The sequence below is a fragment of the Cavia porcellus genome, unplaced genomic scaffold, assembly GCF_034190915.1.
Source record: "Cavia porcellus strain 051 isolate PalLab524CR breed Dunkin Hartley unplaced genomic scaffold, mCavPor4.1 scaffold_9, whole genome shotgun sequence".
Taxonomy (NCBI): Eukaryota; Metazoa; Chordata; class Mammalia; order Rodentia; family Caviidae; genus Cavia; species Cavia porcellus.
Window position 1 is genome coordinate 9458692 of NW_026947492.1, and position 22073 is coordinate 9480764.

The 22073-nt window shown below is 55.5% G+C and overlaps 1 protein-coding gene across 3 annotated transcripts; it reads right to left on the reverse strand.

Annotated features, from left to right (window-relative positions):
- Positions 1-28: 28 nt before the first annotated feature.
- Pcsk7 (proprotein convertase subtilisin/kexin type 7) lies at positions 29-22026 on the reverse strand. 3 transcript variants are annotated; one of them, XM_013155513.3, is made up of 17 exons: positions 21746-22026; positions 19720-19891; positions 18752-19231; positions 18319-18453; positions 17462-17627; positions 16126-16216; positions 15168-15222; positions 14486-14624; positions 13220-13320; positions 10720-10887; positions 10219-10326; positions 9603-9705; positions 3261-3417; positions 2626-2720; positions 1896-1989; positions 1610-1727; positions 29-1342 (listed from the first exon to the last, which is right to left on the reverse strand). In XM_013155513.3, the coding sequence occupies exons 1-17, from the start codon at positions 22024-22026 to the stop codon at positions 974-976; spliced, it is 2832 nt and encodes a 943-aa protein (XP_013010967.2). In that variant the 3' UTR covers positions 29-973. The 3 variants fall into 3 exon arrangements, 2 of the variants coding, with proteins under 2 accessions (XP_013010967.2, XP_013010968.2); XM_013155514.2 differs by having other exon boundaries at positions 19772-19891; positions 21746-21776; XR_010049657.1 differs by having other exon boundaries at positions 1273-1342; positions 2630-2720.
- Between the last annotated feature and the right edge of the window lie 47 nt (positions 22027-22073).

Consider the following 22073-nt stretch of genomic DNA (forward strand, 5'->3'; position numbering starts at 1 on the left):
AGCTGTGGGAGGCAGAGGGAGCGGCAGGTTGTTTGGAAGGTCTTTATTTTGGAAAAGCTGTGCAGAAAAAAGTTCAACAAAATGTTGCTGTGAAAAAAGAAAATCAAATTTTAAGCATAAAAAATTCAAATCAATCAATCAATCAATCAATCAATCAGCTCAGATGAAGGAAGGAGGCCAAGAATGGGAGGAAAAGACAGAGGTTGTCCGGCAGACATGGCCTCCGGGGGAAGGGCGTTTCCCTGAGCACTTTGCAGAGGAAGACAGGGTGGTCGCAGGGCTGAGTGGCTTCTCCTGGAACACTCACGCCTCTTACCTGCTCCTCAGTCTGGCCACAGACCTCTCTAGTGAAGCAGTGTGGACCCTGGGGAGCTGTGTCTCTCCCTGGGAGCTATGCCAGGACCACTGCGCCAATCTTTTGGAAGGGAGGCAGCGCACGTTCCAGGTTGGCACTGCCCAGGAGCGCCATGCCTGGGAAAGGCTAGTGCAGGTGCTGCTTTTAGCACAGCACAGCTGGGCTCTTCCCGGGGTCTCTGTCTCCCGAAACATTCCTTCCCAAGGCATCTCGGTGACATTCCTGTTGAGGACTCTCCTGGCCACACAGGCCCGTTCTCGACCCACATGGTAGTGACCCCTATAACCGGTGTTGCTGGCTTGCCCAAGAGAAACGGTGGTGGCAACTCTGCCAACGTGAGTGTCAGTCCCTTGGCAAGGCCTGCTCATCGGAAGCATCCAGTCGGCTGGAGGAGGACCCTGTCCTCTCTCCACACTGTCCTCTGGCAGTCTTCTACCGCTTTTGCTTACGAAGGGCCCCCCATCCTTGAGGGTAGCCAGAGAATGCCGCTGAGGCATTTCTGATTCCGATGTAAGCATCAGGATTACTTTCTCCCCAGAGCTCCCTAAACTTGGGAGGAGCTTCCCCAGCTTTGGGGAGGAACAGCCTGTCCTACTCCAAGTCGTCCAGGCCCTGAGGTCAGCAAATCTGTTCCTCTTGCCCCTGCAACAGGTCCGGAGGTCGGTGCTGATAGGGGCCATCCAGGGCAGCCTGGTTGTTCTGGGACAGAGTCCAGTCCCCTTCACAGAGCAAGTCCGGGCCAAGGAGGTCAGAGGTGGTGGGAGGGCCCCCGCTCTCTGCCTCTGCTCCGCTCAGATCCTTACTGTTGCAAAGCGGCACTGATTCTAGCTCTGTCCCTTCCTCCCTGGACTTCCGGCTCCGCTGGGGCCAGTGGCAGGGTCCGTTCCTACAACCCTGGGTGGAAGCCACAGTCCTGTGGCTCATGTACACCTCCAGCATGTAGTAAATGGTCCAGAAGACGGTGAAGCAGCCCACCAGCACCAGGGTCTGGGAAAAGCAAGCGCCCTTGTTAGGGGCCGTTCCCATGGCCGGCCTATGAGCTGAAGGAGCCCCTCTGCTTGGGAGGCTGGCGTTGCCCTCCCTCTCCCGGCCCTCCTGCCGCAGGACTGCCCTCCACACAGCCCAGTGGGCTAGGAGCAATGCTATGGGGTTTCCCCAACCCTTCCTTCCTTCCCCAGGTCACCTTGAGCGGCACCAAGGACCGACCCCCTGGACAGTCCTCTCTGCCTGTAGTTTGAGGCTTGGTCCCAGTACCTTCAGGGTGTTAGGGGTGATGGTGTAACCCTCTTCCTCAGGAATTTTCAGCCCAGGTGGGCAGGGTAGAGTGAAGCCATCGTGCAGATATTTTCCGCTCATGGCACTTTCTAACAGCCTGTGGAGAAGCAACGGGGAGAGGACGCCTTACTAACCAACCCTGGGTCCTGTGCCGTCAGCCCAGAGCTGAGGGCGGGAGCACAGCGTGTCTGCAGCGGGGGCTGGGGAGGGGACAGGCTCCCCTCCTTCACGGGCAGCCCTCCCTGAGCCATCGGGCTATACCTACCTTTGTCTTTCCCTGATGTCGGCCGGACTCCACATGGAGCCATACAAGGTCAGCTGCCAGTGCTGGAGGATGCCCAGCTGGGGCGGCTCATCACCTAGAGTGGCAAGTGGGCAGCCTGTGAGCATCCCTCTGCTGGCCATGTTGCTCAGGGCCCTCGGACGGCAGCCCCGCACAGCCAGGCCTCCCAGGGTGCGTGGGCACGGGGCAGGGAGGTTGAAAGGCTGAACTTAAGGCAGAGTTTTGCCTTTCCCTTCTGTATTTTGGGATTTCAGTGGCAATTTTTCTTAAAAGAAACATATTTGTCTACCAAATTAATGAAGGCCTGAAAACCACTAGCTGGTCTAGCAAATGCCTAGCTTGACTAGAACTTGGGGATGGGGTGCAATTTCCAGTCTGTTCACTGGAGACAATCACGCTTCAGCAATCACTGTTATTGGGACTTTCTATGGGTCACTTCAAGCCTCTGGGCCTCAGTTTTTAAAAAATGGTGAAAATCAGTCCTGCTCTTCCCTGCCTACCAGGGCTGGCTGAGGGATCACTCACTTCTTCTAGGAGCACAGACGGGGCACAAACGGTCAGTTTCAGGGGGCAATGCCCAGCTTTAGATGGGCAGTCCTCAGCACCTGCTTTCCTCATCCAGTGGCAACCCTACGTATTCCACAGGGGACCCTGAGATCCAGAGGGACAATCGGGGAAGGAAGGACCCTGGGGAAAGGGCAGGGAGGCTCACCTACATCTCTGATGACTAGACGGTATGTGCCTTTCGCTCTTTCTCCCCAGCACCGCACGGTGGAGAAGGTCCAGTCATTGAAGCCACTGGGGTCCCTGGGGAAAGAACACAGTGGACCGGATGAAAGGCGTGGGCCAGAGAGGGGCCCTGTCCTAGCAACCCCGACTCCCCCACTGCCGCAGCCCCAGAAATGAGCTACTGCCATTTGGGAAGCGGCCAGAAGGGGACCTGAGTGCTGTGCCTTGGCCCTGGGGTCTCAGGGAATGAGGGACTTGTGTCTACGTGCTGCAGGGGAGACACCAAGCTGGACAGCACGGGCTCGGAGTCCCATACATGTAGGTTTAGTCATACTTCCTCAGCACTACTAGCTCTGTGACTTGTTCGAGGTCACAAAGTCTACTCCAGAGGGTTCTTCAATGATTAGAGAGAGAGAGAGAGAGAGAGAGAGAGAGAGAAAATATATATATATATATATAGCACAGTGCCAACACATTGACATCCTTGAATAAAGAGTATGATCAATGGCTTCCAGTTGCCAAGGACAATCAGGGCAGGCGTCCTGTATGACTGTCATTATCCTCTTGAAAATCTCTATTGCAAAGACGGCTCAGGAGGCCACAGGCTGGTGTACGTACGAGTCCATGCTGCGGGGGGCGCCGATAAGGGACATCATGCCACTGGGACAGAAGAGTTTCAGTTCCAGGCTGCCGCGGCGGGGGTGACTGATGGACACTGTCACAGCCACGTGCTCCAGGGTCTTCAGCCCCGACGTCTCCAGGTCCGCCCTGCTGACTGTGGGAAGTCAGGCCGGAAAGCTGGGAAACCAGCCCACGCACACTCACGCCCCTTCACCCCAGCATACACAACACACAAGCTGGCTGAAGCCACGCGCAATGTGTCTACGTGGGTGGCTGCGAGGCGGTGCTACCTGCAAGTTTACAGGCTAGCTTAGCCTCTAGGGAGGAAGGCAACACACAGGGCCGCGAGACAGCAATTCACTCAAAAATACCGGCACCGTAAAGATAAGCTGTCATGGCACCCTCCACATGAGGCAAATGGGTATGATGCCATATACACCAAGTGACGAGGGGAGACACGCTGTGAGAGACGCTGAACAAGGAAGCGAACACAGAGACCAGTGGAGGGCATTCTGGGAGGGAGAGGACATCAGGAAGACGGTGAAATGAACAAGTCTCACACGCGGAAGACAATACAAAAACCACCGAACTGGCTAAGTCTCAAGAATGAATGAAAAAAGCCAGTCTCAAAAGCACACACAATGCAGGATTCTGTTTACAGTTATTTGCAAGGGGTTTCGACCTCCTGTGAATCTACGATTCTTTTAGAGCCACAAAAACAAACCAAACCCTAATGAAGTGGAAGATTCATTTGGGGATTAGTAAGAAATTATCCTTCTAATTTCTAATGTACCTTTTCTCCCAGAAATTCATCCTAATATGCATACAGATGAAATTCAGAGATTCAGAAAAGGGAAAAAGAGCTGGGCGTGATGGCGCAGGCCTGTAATCCCAGTAGTTGGGGAGGCTGCGGCAGGAGAATCACCATAAATCTGAGCTACACAGTGAGTTCAAGGTCAGCCTGAACTACATAGTGAGATCCTGTCTCAAAAACCAAAACCAAACAAAAACAAAAACAAAAAGAAAGGGAAAAAAGAACCTAGCATGGGAAGGGTTTTTAAAGTTTTTTATTTTAAATAAGCAATTGAGAGCTATTGTAAGTTACTGAGCAAGGATTTTAAACAAAAGTGCTGAAGGGCGGCTTCTCCAGCAGCGGGCATAGAAGCCGCAGCGGAGGAAAGAGGGACAGAGGACCTGACCACTCTAGGGCTGAGGCGGCCACTCTGTCCTGCTTGGCGCCTACCCCGCTGCCCCCTTCTCAGTGCCCCTCGCTGCCTTCACTGGGGTTCACCTCCTGTTCCTCCACAGGGACACCCATGTCCCTGAGAACCACTCCCCCAGTGTCACATGTCCCATTTTGTTTTCTCGTCCTCCCCTTTCCTCTTTCTTCTCTGAGCATTAAACCTGGGCCCTTTCACCTTGAGCTACACCGCCACCCTTTCTTTGTTTTTCTGAGACAAGGTCCCGCTACTTAGCCCAGGCTGGCCTGGAACACACAGCGATCCTCCTGCTTCAGCTTCTCCAGTGCTGGGATTACGGTGTGTGCCACTGCACGGGGCCCTGACCTTTTATTATTTATCTTGTCAAGCCTCTAAATGGTCCAGGCTGGGATCGACCTTGTGATTTTCCAGTCTCGGCCTTCCAGGGGAACTGGGGTTATACTATCTTTCTTTTTTTCTTATGCTGATAAAGTTTTGGGAGAAAGCAAAAATAAAATTATGTGTTTAGCCTGCTAGCTATAACTAGCCACCTTCTCTTAGCACACAATTACTCAGTCTGCAGTCCACGAATCCTGGAGGGATTCTCTGCAGGGTCACCAGTGGGGTCTTTGTCAAGCCCAGTCACACTGCTCTGTCCGGGTCTTGCTGCTGTCTCTCACTGACCCATCCCTGAGCCCACAGCATCACACTCTTGTATGCGGTATCTCTAAAGAGGTGGCCTTGGGAAGCTCTTCTCTCTCTGCTGCCCAGGCCTCAAGATAAAGCGCAAGCACCTCCCAAGGTGGAGCGGCTCCGGCCACACCCAGGCACAGGCCTCCCCCCACCCCAGTGTGCTCCCTGCTCGGGCCATCTGGTATGACGTGGGCTCCCTGAAGACACTCTTGACCTCAGGAAGGGGCACTCCTACTGTCTGGACGTCCCTTTCCTCCCTTCCCCTCCTGGCTGGCTTACATGAGGAAACTGAGGTCAGTGAGCAGTCTCTTGAGGAACCGTCCCGTCTTCCTGATGGCAGATGCCTCTCCCGTGCTCACCCAGCGCCCGCTCCACCTCCCTCTCCGCTCACCCTCATCCTGCACCAGCCGACTCCACGGTCTTCCCTCCAGGCCGTGAGCCCTCCTGGTGCTGGAGTCACGCTGTATCACTGAATCCCGGAGCTTCACACACTGCCTGGGCAAAGCAGGTCTCACATGTTTGTAGAATAAATGACTATGCAAAGGAGATAGTGTAAATACTAAACCTCAAGGGAAAGGCTGGAAGACCTGGGCAGGGACGATGGAGACAGGGTGGCTGAAACTCCAGGTTCAAGTTTGAGGGGTGGTGGAGGCTGGGCACAGTAATGGCAAAGACCGAAGTGGAAGAAACTAGGGAAGCAAGTTGGCATTTGAGAGGTGATAACGAAGCCCAGAGTTTTCTACATGTTAATTGCACTATATTGGTAGAGTATCAATAACACATCGTGCCAGGCATGGTGGCACACGCTTGTAATCCCAGCACTAAGGAGGTTGAAGCAATCACCTTGAGTTCAAGGCCAGCCTCAATTACAAACAGAGGCTGTGACAGCCTCTGTCACAAACAAAGCACACATGGAGATTTAGGAATGAAAGGATGAAGGGACATGTTCACAGCTTGGTGGAAGGCAGCACCGGCCTGGCAGAGAGAGGGGTGTACAGGAAGGTAACTGACACGCTATGAACAGAAGAGAATCCCAAAGGAACCCAGTCCAAGTGGAAGGCTCCCTGCATTCCTGTTAGGCACAGCGGCATGCTGCCACCTTTTTAAAATTTATTTATTGGTGTGGGTGGGGACTTGGGAGACCATGCATGTGAGTATACTAGAGTTATTTCTAGAACTTCTAGTAAATTAAATGTGTTCATGTATTAAAGAAGGTAATGTTTACAACAGTGTGTGGCACATAAAAAACATCCAGGTCACAGCTGATGTTCCTCACTGTAATAATTTAGTCTTTGGGGTCTTTCTAGTCCAGAAGACACCAGGGCTTCTGTCTGCCCATATTCCAGAGGGAACTGTGACAATCTCTGTCCTTCTTACTGGTGAGGGGTACAGTGAGATTTAGATCTGGGAATCATGTGTGGAGAGGTGGCACCAAGTCAGAATCGAAGAGGGAGGACAAATATCTGTTTTTTTATTTATTTTTTTTGAGCCAGGGTCTTTTTGCTCTGTTGTCCAGGCTGGTCCTGAACTCACTATGTAGTTGAGGCTGGCCTAGAACTTGAGGGGATCCTCTGGTCTCAGCCTCCCAAGTGCTGGGATTATAGGCATGTGCCACGAGGCCCCGCCTGAGTACAAATCATCTTTTTTTTGTCTTTTTCTTTTTTATCGGTACTGGGGATCGAACTCACGACCACACACTTGCAAAGCAAGGCACTTATGCCGCTGAGCTAAATCCCCAGCTCCCAAGGACAGATGATCTTGGATCGGAGCCTTAGAAGACAATTGGGACTCTGGAGCAATAGATGAGCAAGTGAAGGAAAAGGGGACCTCAGGCAGGGAGGCTAGAAGGCAGCTAGGCAGTAAGGGGGTCACCGAACCAGAGGCGAGCGCGGCAGTAAAGGCCTAGTTAATAGTGTGAGAACAGCAAGAAGGGTAAGGAGCACGGACTGAGTCAGCCCTGGATGGGCCAGGGATGAGGCCCCGAGGTAATAAAGCCAGGCTCTCACGGCCGAGAAAGCGTGCAAAAACGCAGCGGCTTCAGTTAATTCTTCTGAAAGGCTCAGGGAGGCGGCACATTGGCTGGAAGGAAGAAGGGGATGCAGAGGGAGACAGCGGGCGGAAGGGCCAGCACAGGACTTGCTGCGGGGTGTTAGCCGAGCACTCCGGGCACAAACCAGGAGCCAGGGCAGGTGCGGGTGGGTGCTCGGGAACCTGCTAATGCATGGACAAGTCACACAGAAGACCCCCTCCTCCACCCACTTCTAGCTCCCACCCTGAAGAGATCTGAGACCCCGGGTCTGCTCTGAAGGAGCTGGGTCCCCGATACCCTCTCCCTCCTAACTTTCTGTTGCTGGGGCTCTGCCTGCCTGCTCAGCTGCACTGTTCAGTCAGCGATACCCTCTCCCTCCTAACTTTCTGTTGCTGGGGCTCTGCCTGCCTGCTCAGCTGCACTGTTCAGTCAGCCACGTGTGATTATTTATTTATTTTATCTTTTTTGATACCGGGATCAAACTCACAACCTTGTGCTTGCCAGGCAGGCGCTTAGGCCACTGAGCTAAATCCCTGGCCCACACGTGATTTTTAAATTTAAATGAACCATAGTTAAATACAGTTAACATTCTGTTCCTCAGCCCCACGGGCCCTGTTTTAAGTGTCCCGTAGGTGCTCGCTCGGCAGCACGTACATTAAGTGTTCCATAGAGTTATACAGGGCCATGGATCTAAACATTCCCATCATGGCTTAAAGTTCTGGGCGACATCTCTGCTCTGGAGTCTCAGAGTACGTCAGCTGCTCTTCCGCTGCAGGGATGTTCAGCTCCCTTTACCTTAGGGAAAGTTTCCTTTCTGGTCCCAGACCAGGAATCACGCAGATCCTTCTGGAAACACATGACGGCCTGGCTGTAGGGGTGAGGTGTCTCGTGCCTCTGGGGCCGAGTTGCTCAGCTCTACACCACCTGGGCTTCCCCCGCTCAGCTTGCAGGGTGACAGCAGTCCTTCAGAGAAGCCTGCCCACTGCTGGGTGGGGGACTCCTCTAGCCAGCCCGGACCTCTCCTCCTCCACCCTCCACCACCTTCCGCTTCCCTCCCCCAGGACCATCTGTCCCCCTTTCTCTTGCTTCCCAGTAATAAATACATAGTTGCCAGAGGCTTCACCACTAGGAAAGTGTGTCAGACATCCTGGGGCGACACCCCTTGGTTAGAGGAAGCAAAAGATGCCAAGACTGCAGAGGCCCAATCCTTCTAGCTAACTCCTTCTTGTGGCAGACGTGAGGGTACACAGTCCCGAGTGGGAACACAGGTGAGAAGGCCCCCAGGGCCAGGCCTGCAGGGCAAGCCCGGGCCCCCGACAGAGCGGCCTTCCCCGCAGTTTCCAGCTGCTGCGCCCTGGCTGGGCATCCTCTCCAAGACCGCATTCCTTTTACGGAAACGCAGTGACCGGGTGAGGGCTCCTTCCACAAACAGGGAAGCTGGCAGGAGCTGGACCTGCTTCTCGGAGGGTCACTGAGCTCCTCCAGCCAAAACTAGACCCGAGGAGCCCGCCCCGCTCCCGCCCGAGGTCCCTCCTCGGCCATTCTTCCTCCTGCCAGGGTCCCCCCGGTGTGAACACTTCTGAGGAGGACAGCAAAGGTGAGGACACAGTTCTGGTTTGGGTACAGAGTATGACATGCCTCACCCCACAGGAAGCAGTGAATAACTCTGCTTGCCAAATTCCTCAAAGGAAAAAAACGGTCCCCGAGGGGCCAGGGGTGGGGAAACTGGGAAATGTGCAGACCGAGGGGCTGGGAGAGCGCCCGGGGCAAGAATGCGTGCTTAGCGTGTGCAAAGCCCGGGTCCATCACCAGCACCGACATCACACAGGAACGGCACAGCATTGGGCAGAGGCCCTCAAAGAAACAGCCTAATCCGCTTCCCTCAATGGCTTCCACCTCTGTGCTCAACACAACCGCCTCACTCAGACCGAGCTTCCTCGGCACGAGCCTCCACTCTCCCCGCAGCCTGGCACCACGGCGGCGGGTAAGGGTCAGGTAACTCCGGTCTGGGACCCTCACTTAGCCCCTGTCCCCCACACCCCCATAGGCCTCAAAGGAAAGAAGTCTCAGCTCCTCTGCTTCACTTAAGGCTGGCCAGACAGCGGCCTGGCAGGGCCTCAGCGTGGAGGGCACAGGAACCCTTCCAGCCCCACCCCGCCTAGCTGCCTTCCCAGCTGGTTGCTCAGCAGCTCCTGCGCTCCTAGGAGTTCAGGAGAAAGGTCTTGTTTAAGCAGCCACGGGGCCAGCCAACTCAGAAGCAGCAACATGTCCTAAAATGGTCAAAGAAAACTCCACAGGTTTGGCTGGGGCTCAGCTCCTGAAGGAAGCGGGGAGATGGGCAGGGAGGACGAGCCTAACTGCCCCTCCGTCTGCCCAGGCCCGAGACCTAAGATGAACCCCTGGGCGCTGACCACTTACCGTTCCACAGGACCTCCAGCGAGCGGGGGGACCGCGGAATGGCCTTGTTCTCTTTCAGCACAGGGCTGAAGTAGGAAGCTAAGTAAGGGACAGATGTCCAGACCTGCTGAAGGAAAGGGGGTGCTGGTGGCAAATCAGCAACCGAGGTGATCACACTCACATTACCATGCACATGTGTGCACGAGCATGTGCGCACGCGCACACACACACACACACACACACACACACACACACGGACACACACACTCATCCATGGGATCTGCGAGGCACAGCTCTTCTCTCCAATCACCTTCTGTCACTCCTAGGCTCCTGCTGACAGCCAGGACTGCTCCTCAAGGCTCCAAGCCAAGGAGGTGGGGAAATGGCCGTGTTCAAGGTGAAAGAGCCCCCAGAGGCCCCAGCTACACTCGGTCCCATTTACCCACTAACAGTGTGGGGACAGTGCTTTCCATGTGCAACATGGCTACCCGCCGCCATGAGGGCAAGGCAGTGGGGGGAAAGGTGCAGGGAAGGTTCACGATGTGCTAGGATGCGCCAGGCACTGTTTCTGGCATTGGATGCCCGCTTGGTCTCCCAGCCCAGGCTGCCCCACCCTGCCCTGCCAACACCCGGTCACCTTGGCGGCGTTGACCAGTCTCCAAGCATTGAGCAGGCCGAAGCCGTGCTGGTGGCTGTGGCTGAAGCCCACTTCATTGGTGAGCCAATCAGCGTGGCGGTCTTCATACTGAAAGGACAGGGGCCTCTTTAGTGCCATGCATGGCCAGTGTCAGGACAGCAGCCCGACTGTTGTTTCCCTGCTTCCCCGGGGTCAATTCGGTCCAGATGCTCCCAGAGGAATGCATTCCCCCAGGAATGCTGGGACAAAGGTCAGGCTCCAGGGCCTCACTACCCAGAGCTCCCTTCCAGAGAGTCAGGAGGCACCAGCTGCAGAGCAAAGCAGCCCACCCAGGCCCCCCGGCAGGGGGAACGGCATCAGTGGAACAGGCACAAGTTCCTCACGAGTGCCACTCTGGAAGGGACTTGGTGCCTGACATTGGGACTTTTAGAATCTGAAGCCTTCTGCCCAAACTCTGGGCTAGGCTGGGCCTGGCCTCCTGTCCCCCTGCCAGGATCTTACCTGGGTGGCTGTGAAGACAATGATGTGCTGGACATCGCGCCATGTGAGACAGGGCCGTACCTGCAGCATGAGGGCTATCATGCCAGCTGCCAGAGGAGCAGCCGCAGAGGTCCCTGTGTGGCCCTCTGTGCAGCCAGTGCCCTTCTGAAGGTCCCAGTCAGTGGTCACCTGGGAAGCGGAGCAGTGAGGGCGTTAGAGATGACCTCGGCTCTCAGATCAGCCTCTCGGGTGGGCCTGGCTACATCAGAGCTGTGTGTTTGACTACAGGGGCCTACAGGAAGGCCAGACCAGGGTCTCAGTCCTTCTGGCCTCTGAAGAACCTCTGCGGAATCAAGATGGGAGGCTTCCGAGGGCAAGGCTGCAGGGGGCCGTGGGTGCTGCCGGGGCTCCTGATTCTTGTTCCCATCCCCCCATTTTCCAGCCCGTGCCTCCCCAACCCCCTCAGGGGAAGTGGCCAGGGGAGCTGCTGGGCTTCAGCTGAAGTGGGGACAACAGGATCACACTAGTCAAGGAACTGCCACTTGGCAGCTCAGTGACACAGCTGGGGCTACATGTGTGTGCACGCGGCTGGCTCGTGGTCAGCTCAGCATCTACACAGCCTGCCTGATCATACACAAGAGGAGCTGCCCGTCTCTTCCGGCTGGTGCCGCAGGTGGGTTTTCGGGAGCCCCCTTTCCCACCCATGGTTCTGAGGTAAGATGCGAGCGGCACAGGTGGCATCTGCCTGGTGTCAAGTTCTTTTCAGGTCCCCTCAATGCCAGTCTCAGAGGGTTCAGCTGAGGAGGGCTCTGCCTCAAAATGCTTCTTTATGTGGCACTTGGACCCTTAGCCTGTGGTGCTGGTGCAAGACTGGAGACGTCCCCTCTTCCAGTGTCTCTTCTGGGTCAGATGCCAGGGTGCCAGCTTCCCAGGAGCTGCCTCTTCTCCATTGTACTCACAGCTTCCCTCCCAGCTGTTACAGCAGCTTCCAAGAGACGCAGTTGGCACCCAGACACCGCGTACGCCCAATAAGAAAAGGAAAAACACTCTTCGAGTTGTAGGCTTGGCGAGTGCGGAAGCCGAAGCCGGGTCTGTGCCAGGGAGCAGATTGATTTTTCCTGTTAAGGAAACGGGCTCGAGGTGATAGTCCAGGGTGCAGCTGTGAACTTGCCTGTGGAGGCAGGCGCTGCGTGCAGCCCTACAAGAGTCCAGGAAAGCTTTCAGGTGGCCACGCTGTGTCAAGCGAACGTTCCTGTCTCTGCCCGAGGAGTCAGCTCCATCCAAGTGCCGGGGCATCAGACAGAAACTGGCACCAGAGGTTCCCAAAGCAACGCTGTTCCAAAGATGGGAACTTGGCTATATAAAGTGTCTTCACTTCTGGCCACACTATAGTTCAGATGGAAGGCTGGGGAGAGGGCCAGAGGCAGAGCTGAGTCTGGAAGGGAAAAGCCAGGCACTGCACAGCAACAGTGACCACTTCTGTTCTAGAGTCTTCTGAGGGGCCTGGCTTGAGCAGGCATGAGACGGGACCCCGGAGCTCTGGCGGGGGTGAAGACAGAGTGTGCTCCCACTCTTCCTCCTGCCCAAGCCTGACCCGGGGCGGGGTGCCCTACGGACACAGGCCGGGGGCTGCCCAGCACAGCCTTGCTGGCTGCTCACTCCAGTCCACTTGCTTTTCTCTTCTCACTGAGGCAGGCGGGGCGGGCGGGAGGGAGGAGGAGTGGGGTCACCTGGCACAGAGCCTTGGAACATTGTGTTGACCAGAAGTCATTTACTGGCATAACCAAATTTTAGTTCTGGAGAATGAACTTGACCCTGTAGGAAGACAAGGCAGCCTAGATCCCAGCAGCCCCAGAGCGCCCTCCCTGCCGGCCACTGGAGCAATCTCACACCTGCTGGTTATAGCAGAGCTCTTGCCTGGAGCCTCTGTCTCCACTTACTCTGGTATGGCCATGGGGACACACGGGGGCTCTAAGACTAAGGCCCAGAGACCCGGCTTAAATCTACTAGGGTGCAGCCCAGCACCGGCAGCTTCCAGGGTCCAGCGGCTCCTGCTACAGTCTCCCTGCCACGGCTCCAGTGATAGCTCTGCCTTCTGCCAGGACTCAGTCCTCTGGTTCCTCCTCCCGCCCACCCCATAAAGACAACCACTGGCCTTCCTCCTGAGGACCAGCACGGCAGAGCTCGCAGTATTTATACAGCGGCTGAATAACAGCGCCACGATGCTCTATTTTTAAGCCCATAGCAAAAAGCCAAAGCCCAAATTCTACCCTGGGAAGGCATTTCAAAGGAGTTGTTTAATCAATAAGATACTTGTCTCCATAACAATATGTACTATTTGTTTCAAGTTAAAAATTTTGAGATCAAAGCCGCTTGCAGGGATTTATTCAGAGCCCTCAGCGGTCTCCCTGCAGAGGCCTTAAGAGGCTCAGCTCTTTGAGGGCAGCGGAGCCAAGAAACACACTGTGACGGCTGAGAGGTCACACGGGACAGGCAGGGGTGCGGGGCTAGAGACACTCACGATGCTCCGGAGCATCTTGTCCCCACCACTGAAGGTGACGGCCAGCATGGAGGCGCACTCTTCGGCATAGAAAGGCATCCGTCCCTCCTCATCCACAGCCCCTGGGACCCGGGAGGAAAGGAGAGACCTGAAGTGACAAGTGGATCCTGCAGCAGGGCCTAATGCTACTGGAGTTGCCTCTGAGTTATCCCCCAGGGCAGTCTTGAGCTTACAAAGTGATCTGAACTGGTCAGGCCTGGTGGCATTCTTGTAATCCCAACTACTAGGGAGGCTGAGGCAGGAGGATTGCAAATTCAAGGCCAGCCTGGCCAGTTTAGCAAGCCCTTGTCTCAAAGGAAGGAGCACAAGCAGGTTTTCAATAGCTTCCAGGACAAAACTGAGTATCTGCCACCTCTACCCTTAGTCATTCATTTGTTTTCTTAATATTTACTAAACATCTGCCACATGGGAAATGCCACACCCTGATAGCAGCCAGGCAGGAAGTTGGGTAAGTAAAGAATCACAGCCGGGCGTGGTGGCGCGTGCCTGTAGTCCCAGCTACTCGGAAGGCTGAGGTGGGAGGATCGCTTGAGTCCAGGAGTTCTGGGCTGCAGTGCGCTATGCTGATCGGGTGTCCGCACTAAGTTCGGCATCAATATGGTGACCTCCCGGGAGCGGGGGACCACCAGGTTGCCTAAGGAGGGGTGAACTGGCCCAGGTCGGAAACGGAGCAGGTCAAAACTCCCGTGCTGATCAGTAGTGGGATCGCGCCTGTGAATAGCCACTGCACTCCAGCCTGGGCAATATAGTGAGACCCTGTCTCTTAAAAAAAAAACAAAAAACAAAAAAACAAACAAAAAAAAAACGAATCACAGCTGGCATGACAGCACCTGTGGCTGGGAGCACAGGTGGGGGGCACTTGACGTAGGCTGGTGAGGAATCTGGGAGGCTCCAGGCAGAAGGCCAGCAGCCCAGGGAATGAGGGACTCAGCAGAGCCCTGGTTAGTCATGGTGGGCATGGAGGTAGGGAATGGTCCACAGTGTTCCCAGAGACGCCGAGATCCACGGGGCTGGGGATTTGTTTAGCCCCATGGCATAAGCGCCTGCCTGGCAAGTGTGAGGTTGTGAGTCTGATCCCTGGTACCTGCCCCCCCCTAAAAAGAAGCCCTGAGCTCTGAGTTCCAGCCCAAGCCCAAGGCGACACCCTTGGCCACATGTTCAGACAGACGCCCTGAAGCCAAGGCACTTGGAGACAGTCACACCCGCGCAGAACTCCCGGGTCACTACCTATGGTGACGGTGTAGATGGAGTTGGCGTAGCCATCATAGTTGCAGTTGTCATTGTGCTGACCCCCATTACCACTGGCCACCACGAAGATGCTCCCAAAGCCCTGGCGGCCGGCCATCACCCCATGTTGCAAGGCGGCCTGTAGGGCAAATGTGTCAGGGCATCAGTTAAAGGGCTCACCAAAAGACCCCTGCTTACCACACTGGTCACTCCTGCCTCCCTTCCCAGAAACAAAAAGGAAACAAATTCCAAATGGCACTGGGCATGAGGAGAAGAGATTCACAGATGGACACAAAATGGGGAGGGCAGCTGGGGGTGGTGGTGCACGACTGTGACCCCAGCACTCAGGAGGCTGAGGCAGGAGGACTGCTGTGAGTTCAAGGCCAGCGTGGGCTACATGGATAGATACTGTCTCAAAAAAAAAAAGAGGGCTCTTAGGGTCGAACAAGGGTGGATGGATGGACTCTGCTCATCGGACTCCGCTCATCAGAGGACAGAATGGGGCCAGGAACGGGCCAAGAACAAAGTCAAAGGGAAGCAATGGGAGGACATCAGTCCATTTCTCTAAGACCCTGCGCCCACACCCTCCACCCCCGGCTAGGTGTGCACTTCCTGAGAGAGGCTGCTGTGGGTGGGGAGAGGGCAAAGAGGTGGACGTGTAGGGTTTCCTAGGGTTCAGTACCTTTCCAAGCTGGTGAGGGCCGTCCACTGTCTTCCCATCATCGTCCGGGCCCCAGCTGTTGGGAGACAGCACAGGGAAGACCTCGGGCCAGGCTGGCCCTGCCCACCGGGCCTCCTGGTCTCAGCTGGCTGTGTCTGTGGCTCCACTTCAGGACTCCCATGTTTTGTTTTGTTTTGCCTTTGGGGGCTGAGGCAGGTGTCCAGCACACTTCCACGCCAAGCAAGCACTCTACCACTGAGCCACATTCCCAGCACTAGGGTTCTGCCAGGAGAAGACCTAGGCCGCAGGGGCCCAGCCCTCCTCCAGAGCGGAAACAGAACACTGAACTAAGATTCTTCTCTTCCCTGGAAATGTCCCCAAGGTAGGACTTACTTATTCTAACTCTAACGACTTCCTCATTCTGACCTTTAGTCTGATCCTGGGCTCCAACCCTTGGGTCTCACTGATGGAGACAGTGTGCAGCTGTAGAGCACAACAGGGTCACCTCTCGGGGACCTAGGCATCACCGGGAGGCTGGATGGCAAGGTGCCCATGAAGGGACGCTCTATCTGACCTAGGAATCCTGTTCTTTGACAGGAAATACTTTGTGGATGACATCAAGGATTTGAGGGACTGGCTAGGGGCAGGAACAATAGCAGGGGGCTCCCCGGCTCCCCACCCCCAGGTCCTCTGTATCCCGCCCCCCACAGCCTTAGCCTGAGGCTGTGGGTGCTGTTTTGCAGGGCAGTAGGAGTGGCACTGGGATTCAGTTTAGAGAAGAAAGCTTTGTGAGTTGAGAAACATCAGGGTGAGAGGCCGGGGCACTCATTGTGTGGCAACCTGATCACTGGGGTGACAGAAGCTTAAAACTGAGCACCCATGATTGGGGAGCTGGAGAAATGAGGGCCCCCGTAGACCTGCCCGAGCAGCCCGGAGGATTCACCCCAGGCGCTGCCCCCTCACCTGCGGCTCTGCTCACCTGCAGCTGTAAATGTCATTGATCTGGTAGTGCTTGTTGAACGCCACGGCCTCCATGCTGTCTGTGAGGGGCCCGTCCAGCACCCGGATGCCTAGGAATTGAGGACACCGATCCTTACTCTACTGGTCCCCCCAAACAGGTAATGTGGCTGCCCCCCCGAAGTGGGGAACAGGGAGCTATTTGGGGGAAATTTACTTTCCCTTTTCATTCTTTGGTACTTTTTGAATTGTACCACATGCATGTTACCTGTCTAAAAAACTTTTCACTGTCACGCTGGAGCTTGGATTGTAAGGATCCTGAAGTTTTTGTGGGAAAAATAAGGTTGGAATGTAGGTAACTGATTTCCTTTTTCTCTCTACCCCAGTCACATAAAACAACTTGCACCATACTTGAAGGATGTTGGGTAGATTCATTCATTACCAGCAGCACTCCCAGACAGGCCCAAGTTTGCGCTCTCAAGTGGGGGTGTTATGTTTCGGTGACCACAAAAGGACAACTGGGGCTTTCCAAAGGGGCTGGGAGCAGGACGTGGTTGCCTATGCCTATAATCCCAGCACTGAGGTGATGCTGAGGCATGAGGGTCATAATTTGAGTTCTGCCTGGGCTACTCAGAAAACTGTCTCAAAATAAAAAAATAAAAAGGGCTGGGGATGTAGCTCAGTGAAGCAGCAGCCCAGGACTGACAAGAAGAAATGGGGTGACGGTCTTGAACCTTGAAGGTTTCTGGCCCCCTCTGCAATCTCATCTGCAGAGGACTTCTGCCCTCTGCTGGAGAATGGGAGGAGTGCAGCCAGCCCGCTGGCTCTGCTGGTTCTCAGGCATTTTTAGGAATTACCCAGAAGGGTTCCCGTTCATTCCTCTTGCTGTTTGCCCTGGTGGATAAAGAGTGAAGTGGAAGCATGGAAGCACTTCCAGAGGGGTTCTAGGCCGTCCAGCTCTGTTGAACGGCTGGAGAGCAGATGTGACTGCAGAGGGTGCTGAAGAGGTGAGCCTGCCGGTGAGAGCAGCCTCCACAGACCTGCGGAGCAGGGGAGGAAGGGCTGCTGGCAGCCACTCTGGAAACTACAACATAGTCAGAAGGAAGGAGCTGTTTTCACAACTTGGGTCACGGATCAGAAGAAGGGAAGAGGAGGCTGGCGGGGAGGGGCTTCGGGTAGTGCCTGTGCTGCTAGAAACAGGTTTGGAACATCACTGCACTGAACGCCCAACCAGCTAACGGTCCTGTGTTCACCCTTCACTGTAGGCTATGTGTGCTGGTGGGAGGAAGCAGCTTCACAATGGGATGGGGCCTGGGAACGCCCGCTGTGCCCTTGGCAGACCGGGCAAGGTCGCCCACCTGCTATGCGGCTCCCGTAGGCCACGCCGACCGCACAGAAGCTGTTGTTGGGCGCCGCAGCGATCTCGCCCGCACACCGCGTGCCGTGGTGGTTGCCGCTCTCCACATCCGGGTGGGGCATGGGGTCTGGATCATTAGAGTTGAGGTCATAGCTACCTTCAGGGCTCTGAAATATTGAGGGACAACAGATGGTCACTCACTGGGTAGACTGGTAGGAAGGAGCAGGTCCTCCGGGTCTGGATGCCCCGGCAGGGAGGGAAGCAAGCCCATCCCTTTGCAAACCATGCTGCCTACAGACAGGAGCAGCGAATGCTGGGGTGGAGCTGGGATGCACCACGGGGTTCTCAGCAAACATCTCTCTTGTGTGCTACACTAAGCGGCCCACGGCAGAATGCTGGGGCAGCCTAGGATAAGAGATTTTGAGTCATCTAAAGATCATGTTTTATTTATTTAAATTTTTCATACTGAGGATCAAGCTTATGACTTGCACTTGCCAGGCAAGTGCTTGTGCCACTGAGCTAAATCCTCGGCAGGATCCCATTTTAGAAAGAAGGTACCCAGAAGGGGAGATGGAAGCTGCCTACAGGGGCCACTCCTTACTCTGCAGACAGGGAGCAACAACAGGAAGCAGGAAGCAGGCTGGGGTTGCTCTCCTTTGGGGCTGGAGTGGCAGCTGTGTTTTAACTGCCAGGATGGCAAACCGGCTGGGAGAGGAGAAGAGAAAGCACCCCACCCCACCCCACCTCCCAGGCTATTTGGTTTGGCTCAGTGCCTTCTAGGTGGGGGAACAAGACAGAAGTGTGGTGCAGAGGGAGCTAAGACGTGGGGTGGGGGTGGGGTGGCTCCGGGTCACTCACATAGTTGGGCGCGATGTCCTGGATGGTGTGCTCCACGCCATCGTCTACCACTACCACCGTCACCCCACGCCCGGTCACGTTGCGCTCCCACACACCTGTCACGTTGATGTCCCTGCCGGGGCTCCGCCGGTTGTTCTGCAAGAGACAGAGGGCACACAGAGGTGAAGCAGAGGCCCATGCTAATGAGTGGCAGAGCCGGGGTGAGTGCTGGGCGGCCGGGCTGCAGCCCACGTGCCCGAAGCACTGCAGGACAGTGGCTCACCAGAAAGAGGACAGGGAAAGCAGAGGCTGAAGACAAACTACAACCCAGGTCCCAGAGGGCCCCTTCAGGTGAAGGATGGGGCGGAGGGAGAGGGATCTGGTGAGCAGCAAGTCGAGAGCTGGCCCAGAACCTCCCACCCATCGGAGCAGCAAAGTGCAGGGCTGGACTCACCAGGTGCCACTGCTGTGGGTACTTGGGGTCATTGAAGTGGATGCTGCGCTTGGCCCGTTTCAGCAGCCTCTGCTCTGAGTGCCAGCGGACGGCCTTGTGCCCGGCTAGCACGGCCTCGGCCTGCTGCCGGATGACCTGGACCTCCAGAGCCTGGCTGGGCCCAGTGGGGTGCACAAAGAGGTAGTGGCCCTGGAGCTCTCCAATGCGCCCGGCATTCACCAGCCCTGCTGCCCGGGCCACGGCTTCTGCTTGCTGCTCCAGATGCTCTTCCTCTTGATCACCTCCCGGGCTGTCCAGGTGCACAGCCCAGCTGAGCCCCACTGTGCCGTGGGCATCAGGACCTGCTGCCCCTGCCAGGCCCATGACCCAGGGAGCCAATAAGAAGAACCCAGCCAATTCCAGCCAGAGGCAGGTGGGCAGGCCCAAGAGGGCATCCAAGTGTGGCACTTTCTGCCTCCCCTTCGGCATCAGAGCAGCGGGCTGCAGGCAAAGAGAAAGGACAGAAAAGAGATAAAAGAGCTGATGACTGGAAGGAAGCTGAGGGGGCAACTTTGAGCCCCCCCCCCAAACCCTCAATCTGCTCCTCTTAGTCTTCAGCATTTGATCCTCTCTTCTTGGTCACATTTACTCTTTTTTTTTTTTTTATCGGTACCAGGGATTGAACTCACGACCGCCTGCTTGCAATCAGGTGCTTATGCTGCTGAGCTAAATCCCCAGCCCCGGTCACATTTACTCTTGACCAACAAGGTCAGCAGCAGGTGGAGTGTGAACCAGTACTGACCACTGAATGCCTTCCCGTGTACTATGGCCCAATCCCTAGTCCTCCAGAAAGCAAGCCACGTCCAGCTGCTTTCCCCGCTGTCGCTGCTCACCAGGCTCGGAGTACACGAAGTGCCCACGAGTGACTGGCAGTAACGCGACTTTCTCTGCCAGACGATCCCACCCTCTTGTTTTAAAGGAACATAAACCTTATCCAGCTGACACTGCAGTCTGGTTGTCTTCAATGGGCCCCATGCCCACCTGGGCTCTCTGTGACGTTGAGCTCCTGGGCTGGCTAACCACGTCACATTCATTTTGTGCAACTGAAGCAAAGGCGTCACCTTCGCTGAGTGGTGTTGATTCTGAGCACAGGCTGCAGACCTGTGGGTCCCAAGAACAGAAGGAATAATGTCCTGCCAAACCCAGGGTAACAAGCAGAGACTAGCCATGACCCCCAGGACCAGTGACCACAGGAACTGTCCACTGATGAAGCATAATTTCTAGATATCTAAAATAAGCCATACCTCCAGGCCTGGTGGCACACGCCTGTAATTCTAGTACTTGGGAGGCTGACGAAGGATTGCCACAAGTTTGAGGCCATTTCTGGGCCACGCAGTGAGTTCAAGGCCAGCCAGAACTACATAGCAAGACTCTGTCTGTCTCTGTCTCTCTCTCTGTCTCTCTCTCTCTCTCACACACACACACACACACACACACACACACACACACACACTCACACAAAAGAAAGCCATGGGAAACATGTGGCACTGTAAGGCCAAATTGGTGCAAAACCCAAAAAACATATTTCTTGTCCTATTACGCCATCTTTTCTCATTTGTTCTTCTAGTGGCCCAGCAGAGGACTTAACTGCTACTAAAATCTCTCCTGAGAAAGTAGGCAATTCAGTTCCTAGAAGTATAGGCAGCCAGGAGAGTGAAAGAGGAAAAAGCCAGAGAGGGACGGAGGGACAGGGACAAAGGGAGGGACAGAGAGAGAGAGAGAGAGAGAGAGAGAGAGAGAGAGAGAGAGAGCGCGAGAGAGCACGAGACAGTGAGTGAGCAAAACTGAGCAGGCACACAGGGGAAGAGGCAATAGGAGAGAAGAGAAGTCTGGAAACAGCCTTAAAGAGCTGCCCCTGTAACTAGCTTGGCAGGCGGTTTGGGACTGAGGGCTCAGGCTCCAACTGCCCATAGAACCTGGAAGTGGTCCTCAGAGCCCAAATGGACAAAAAAAGGTCAAATCTGAGCTGGTGGGCAGGTGAGGGGACAGTGACAGGTGAATGTGAGTGGCTGGGCTCCTTTAAAACCTCTGCTGTCTGCTGAGCCCACCCTACGGGCAGCTGAATACTCAGACACACACTGCAATGAAAACAACTCGAAGCATCCTACAACAACGACTTCACTGATGCTTTCTTAGAAGGAGAAGTAATCTATGCCGCCCTCCATTCCTTCCAGATTGCCAGCCCCTCATCTGTTTCTCTCAGATTTTTGAGCACATTCTTGCAATTTCTCCCTGCTTACCAGTAGTCTCCCGTCCCTAAATATTTAGGCGTCTGCAAGGAGGGCTCCTTCAGTTTCAGTAGAGCCCACCACAGATTTCCAGAAGGAGAAATCTGAGCTCTTCTTTTCACCCAGGATCAGCATACCACTGTTTGTTTGTTTTGTTTGTTGAGACAGGGTCTTGCTATGTAGTTCAGGCTGGTCTTGAGCTCACTATGTAACCTAGACAGGCGATCCTCCTGCCTCAGTCTCTCAGGTGCTTGGATTACAGGCGTGTGGCACCATGCCTGGCCACAGCAGCATTTTTATCAACCAGGCTTCTTGGCAAGGAACTTTAAACACCTTCCGGAAGCAGAGCTCCAGCACCCTCAAGGGCTAGACCTATCTTTACAGCTTTAAATGGTCAAAGAAGAAGGGTAATTCAAAGTCCAAGATTCTGCTCCCAAGCGACTGTCCTAGCAGCCTCCACAACCTGCTCCAGGTCACAGACCGGAGCTACTTTCATTGATCACCCCACCCCTGGTCTCGACGGCTCAGTGCCCCGCGCCCCCCTTCTCATCAGGACCTATACAGCGCTGGAATCCCTGACTCTGGGGTCCCGTCCCGCTGGGATGCCTCATGTCAGGACCAGAGAAGCCCTCTGTGCATAGAAGCCCTCATCTTCAGGCACCGGTTCCTCCCACATTTGGGCCACCCGGACTTTCAATGTCCAGCCCCCACCTAGTTCCCAACTCACCGGCCCAGCCGCAGCAGCTGCCGCCGCCTCCCTGCGGAAACTCGCGGCTTCCCGGGAGCCGGAGCCAGTGACAGCCGCATCACTTCCGCCCGGCGCCGCAGCCAATCAGCGGCCGCCCTCGGCCCAGACTGTCTGCCGAGCAACCCGCGCCCGGGGCAGCACCCACAGGCGGCCTCTGCCGACGAGGCCCGAGGGCTGCTGGGCTCAGCTCGGGGCTTCAGTGCCCCGAGTCCACTGGGCATCTTCGACAGCGTCCCTCCCTGAGGGTTCTTCTCCTTCATGGCGTCCTCCGAAAAGGGCACCTCCGTCCCGACCTCTAAACGTGCCT

Bases quoted from the DNA above. Each gene is read 5' to 3' on its own strand.
- Pcsk7 (XM_013155513.3), bottom strand. From the start codon at position 22,026: ATGAAGGAGAAGAACCCTCAGGGAGGGACGCTGTCGAAGATGCCCAGT. The intron at 19,232-19,719 runs GTTTATGTTCCT...CTTTGCCTGCAG, and splicing joins TGCAGTGTCAGCTGGATAAG to CCCGCTGCTCTGATGCCGAA. The intron at 3,418-9,602 runs GTAAGTGGTCAG...GACTTCCCACAG, and splicing joins GCTGGAGGTCCTGTGGAACG to TCAGCAGGGCGGACCTGGAG.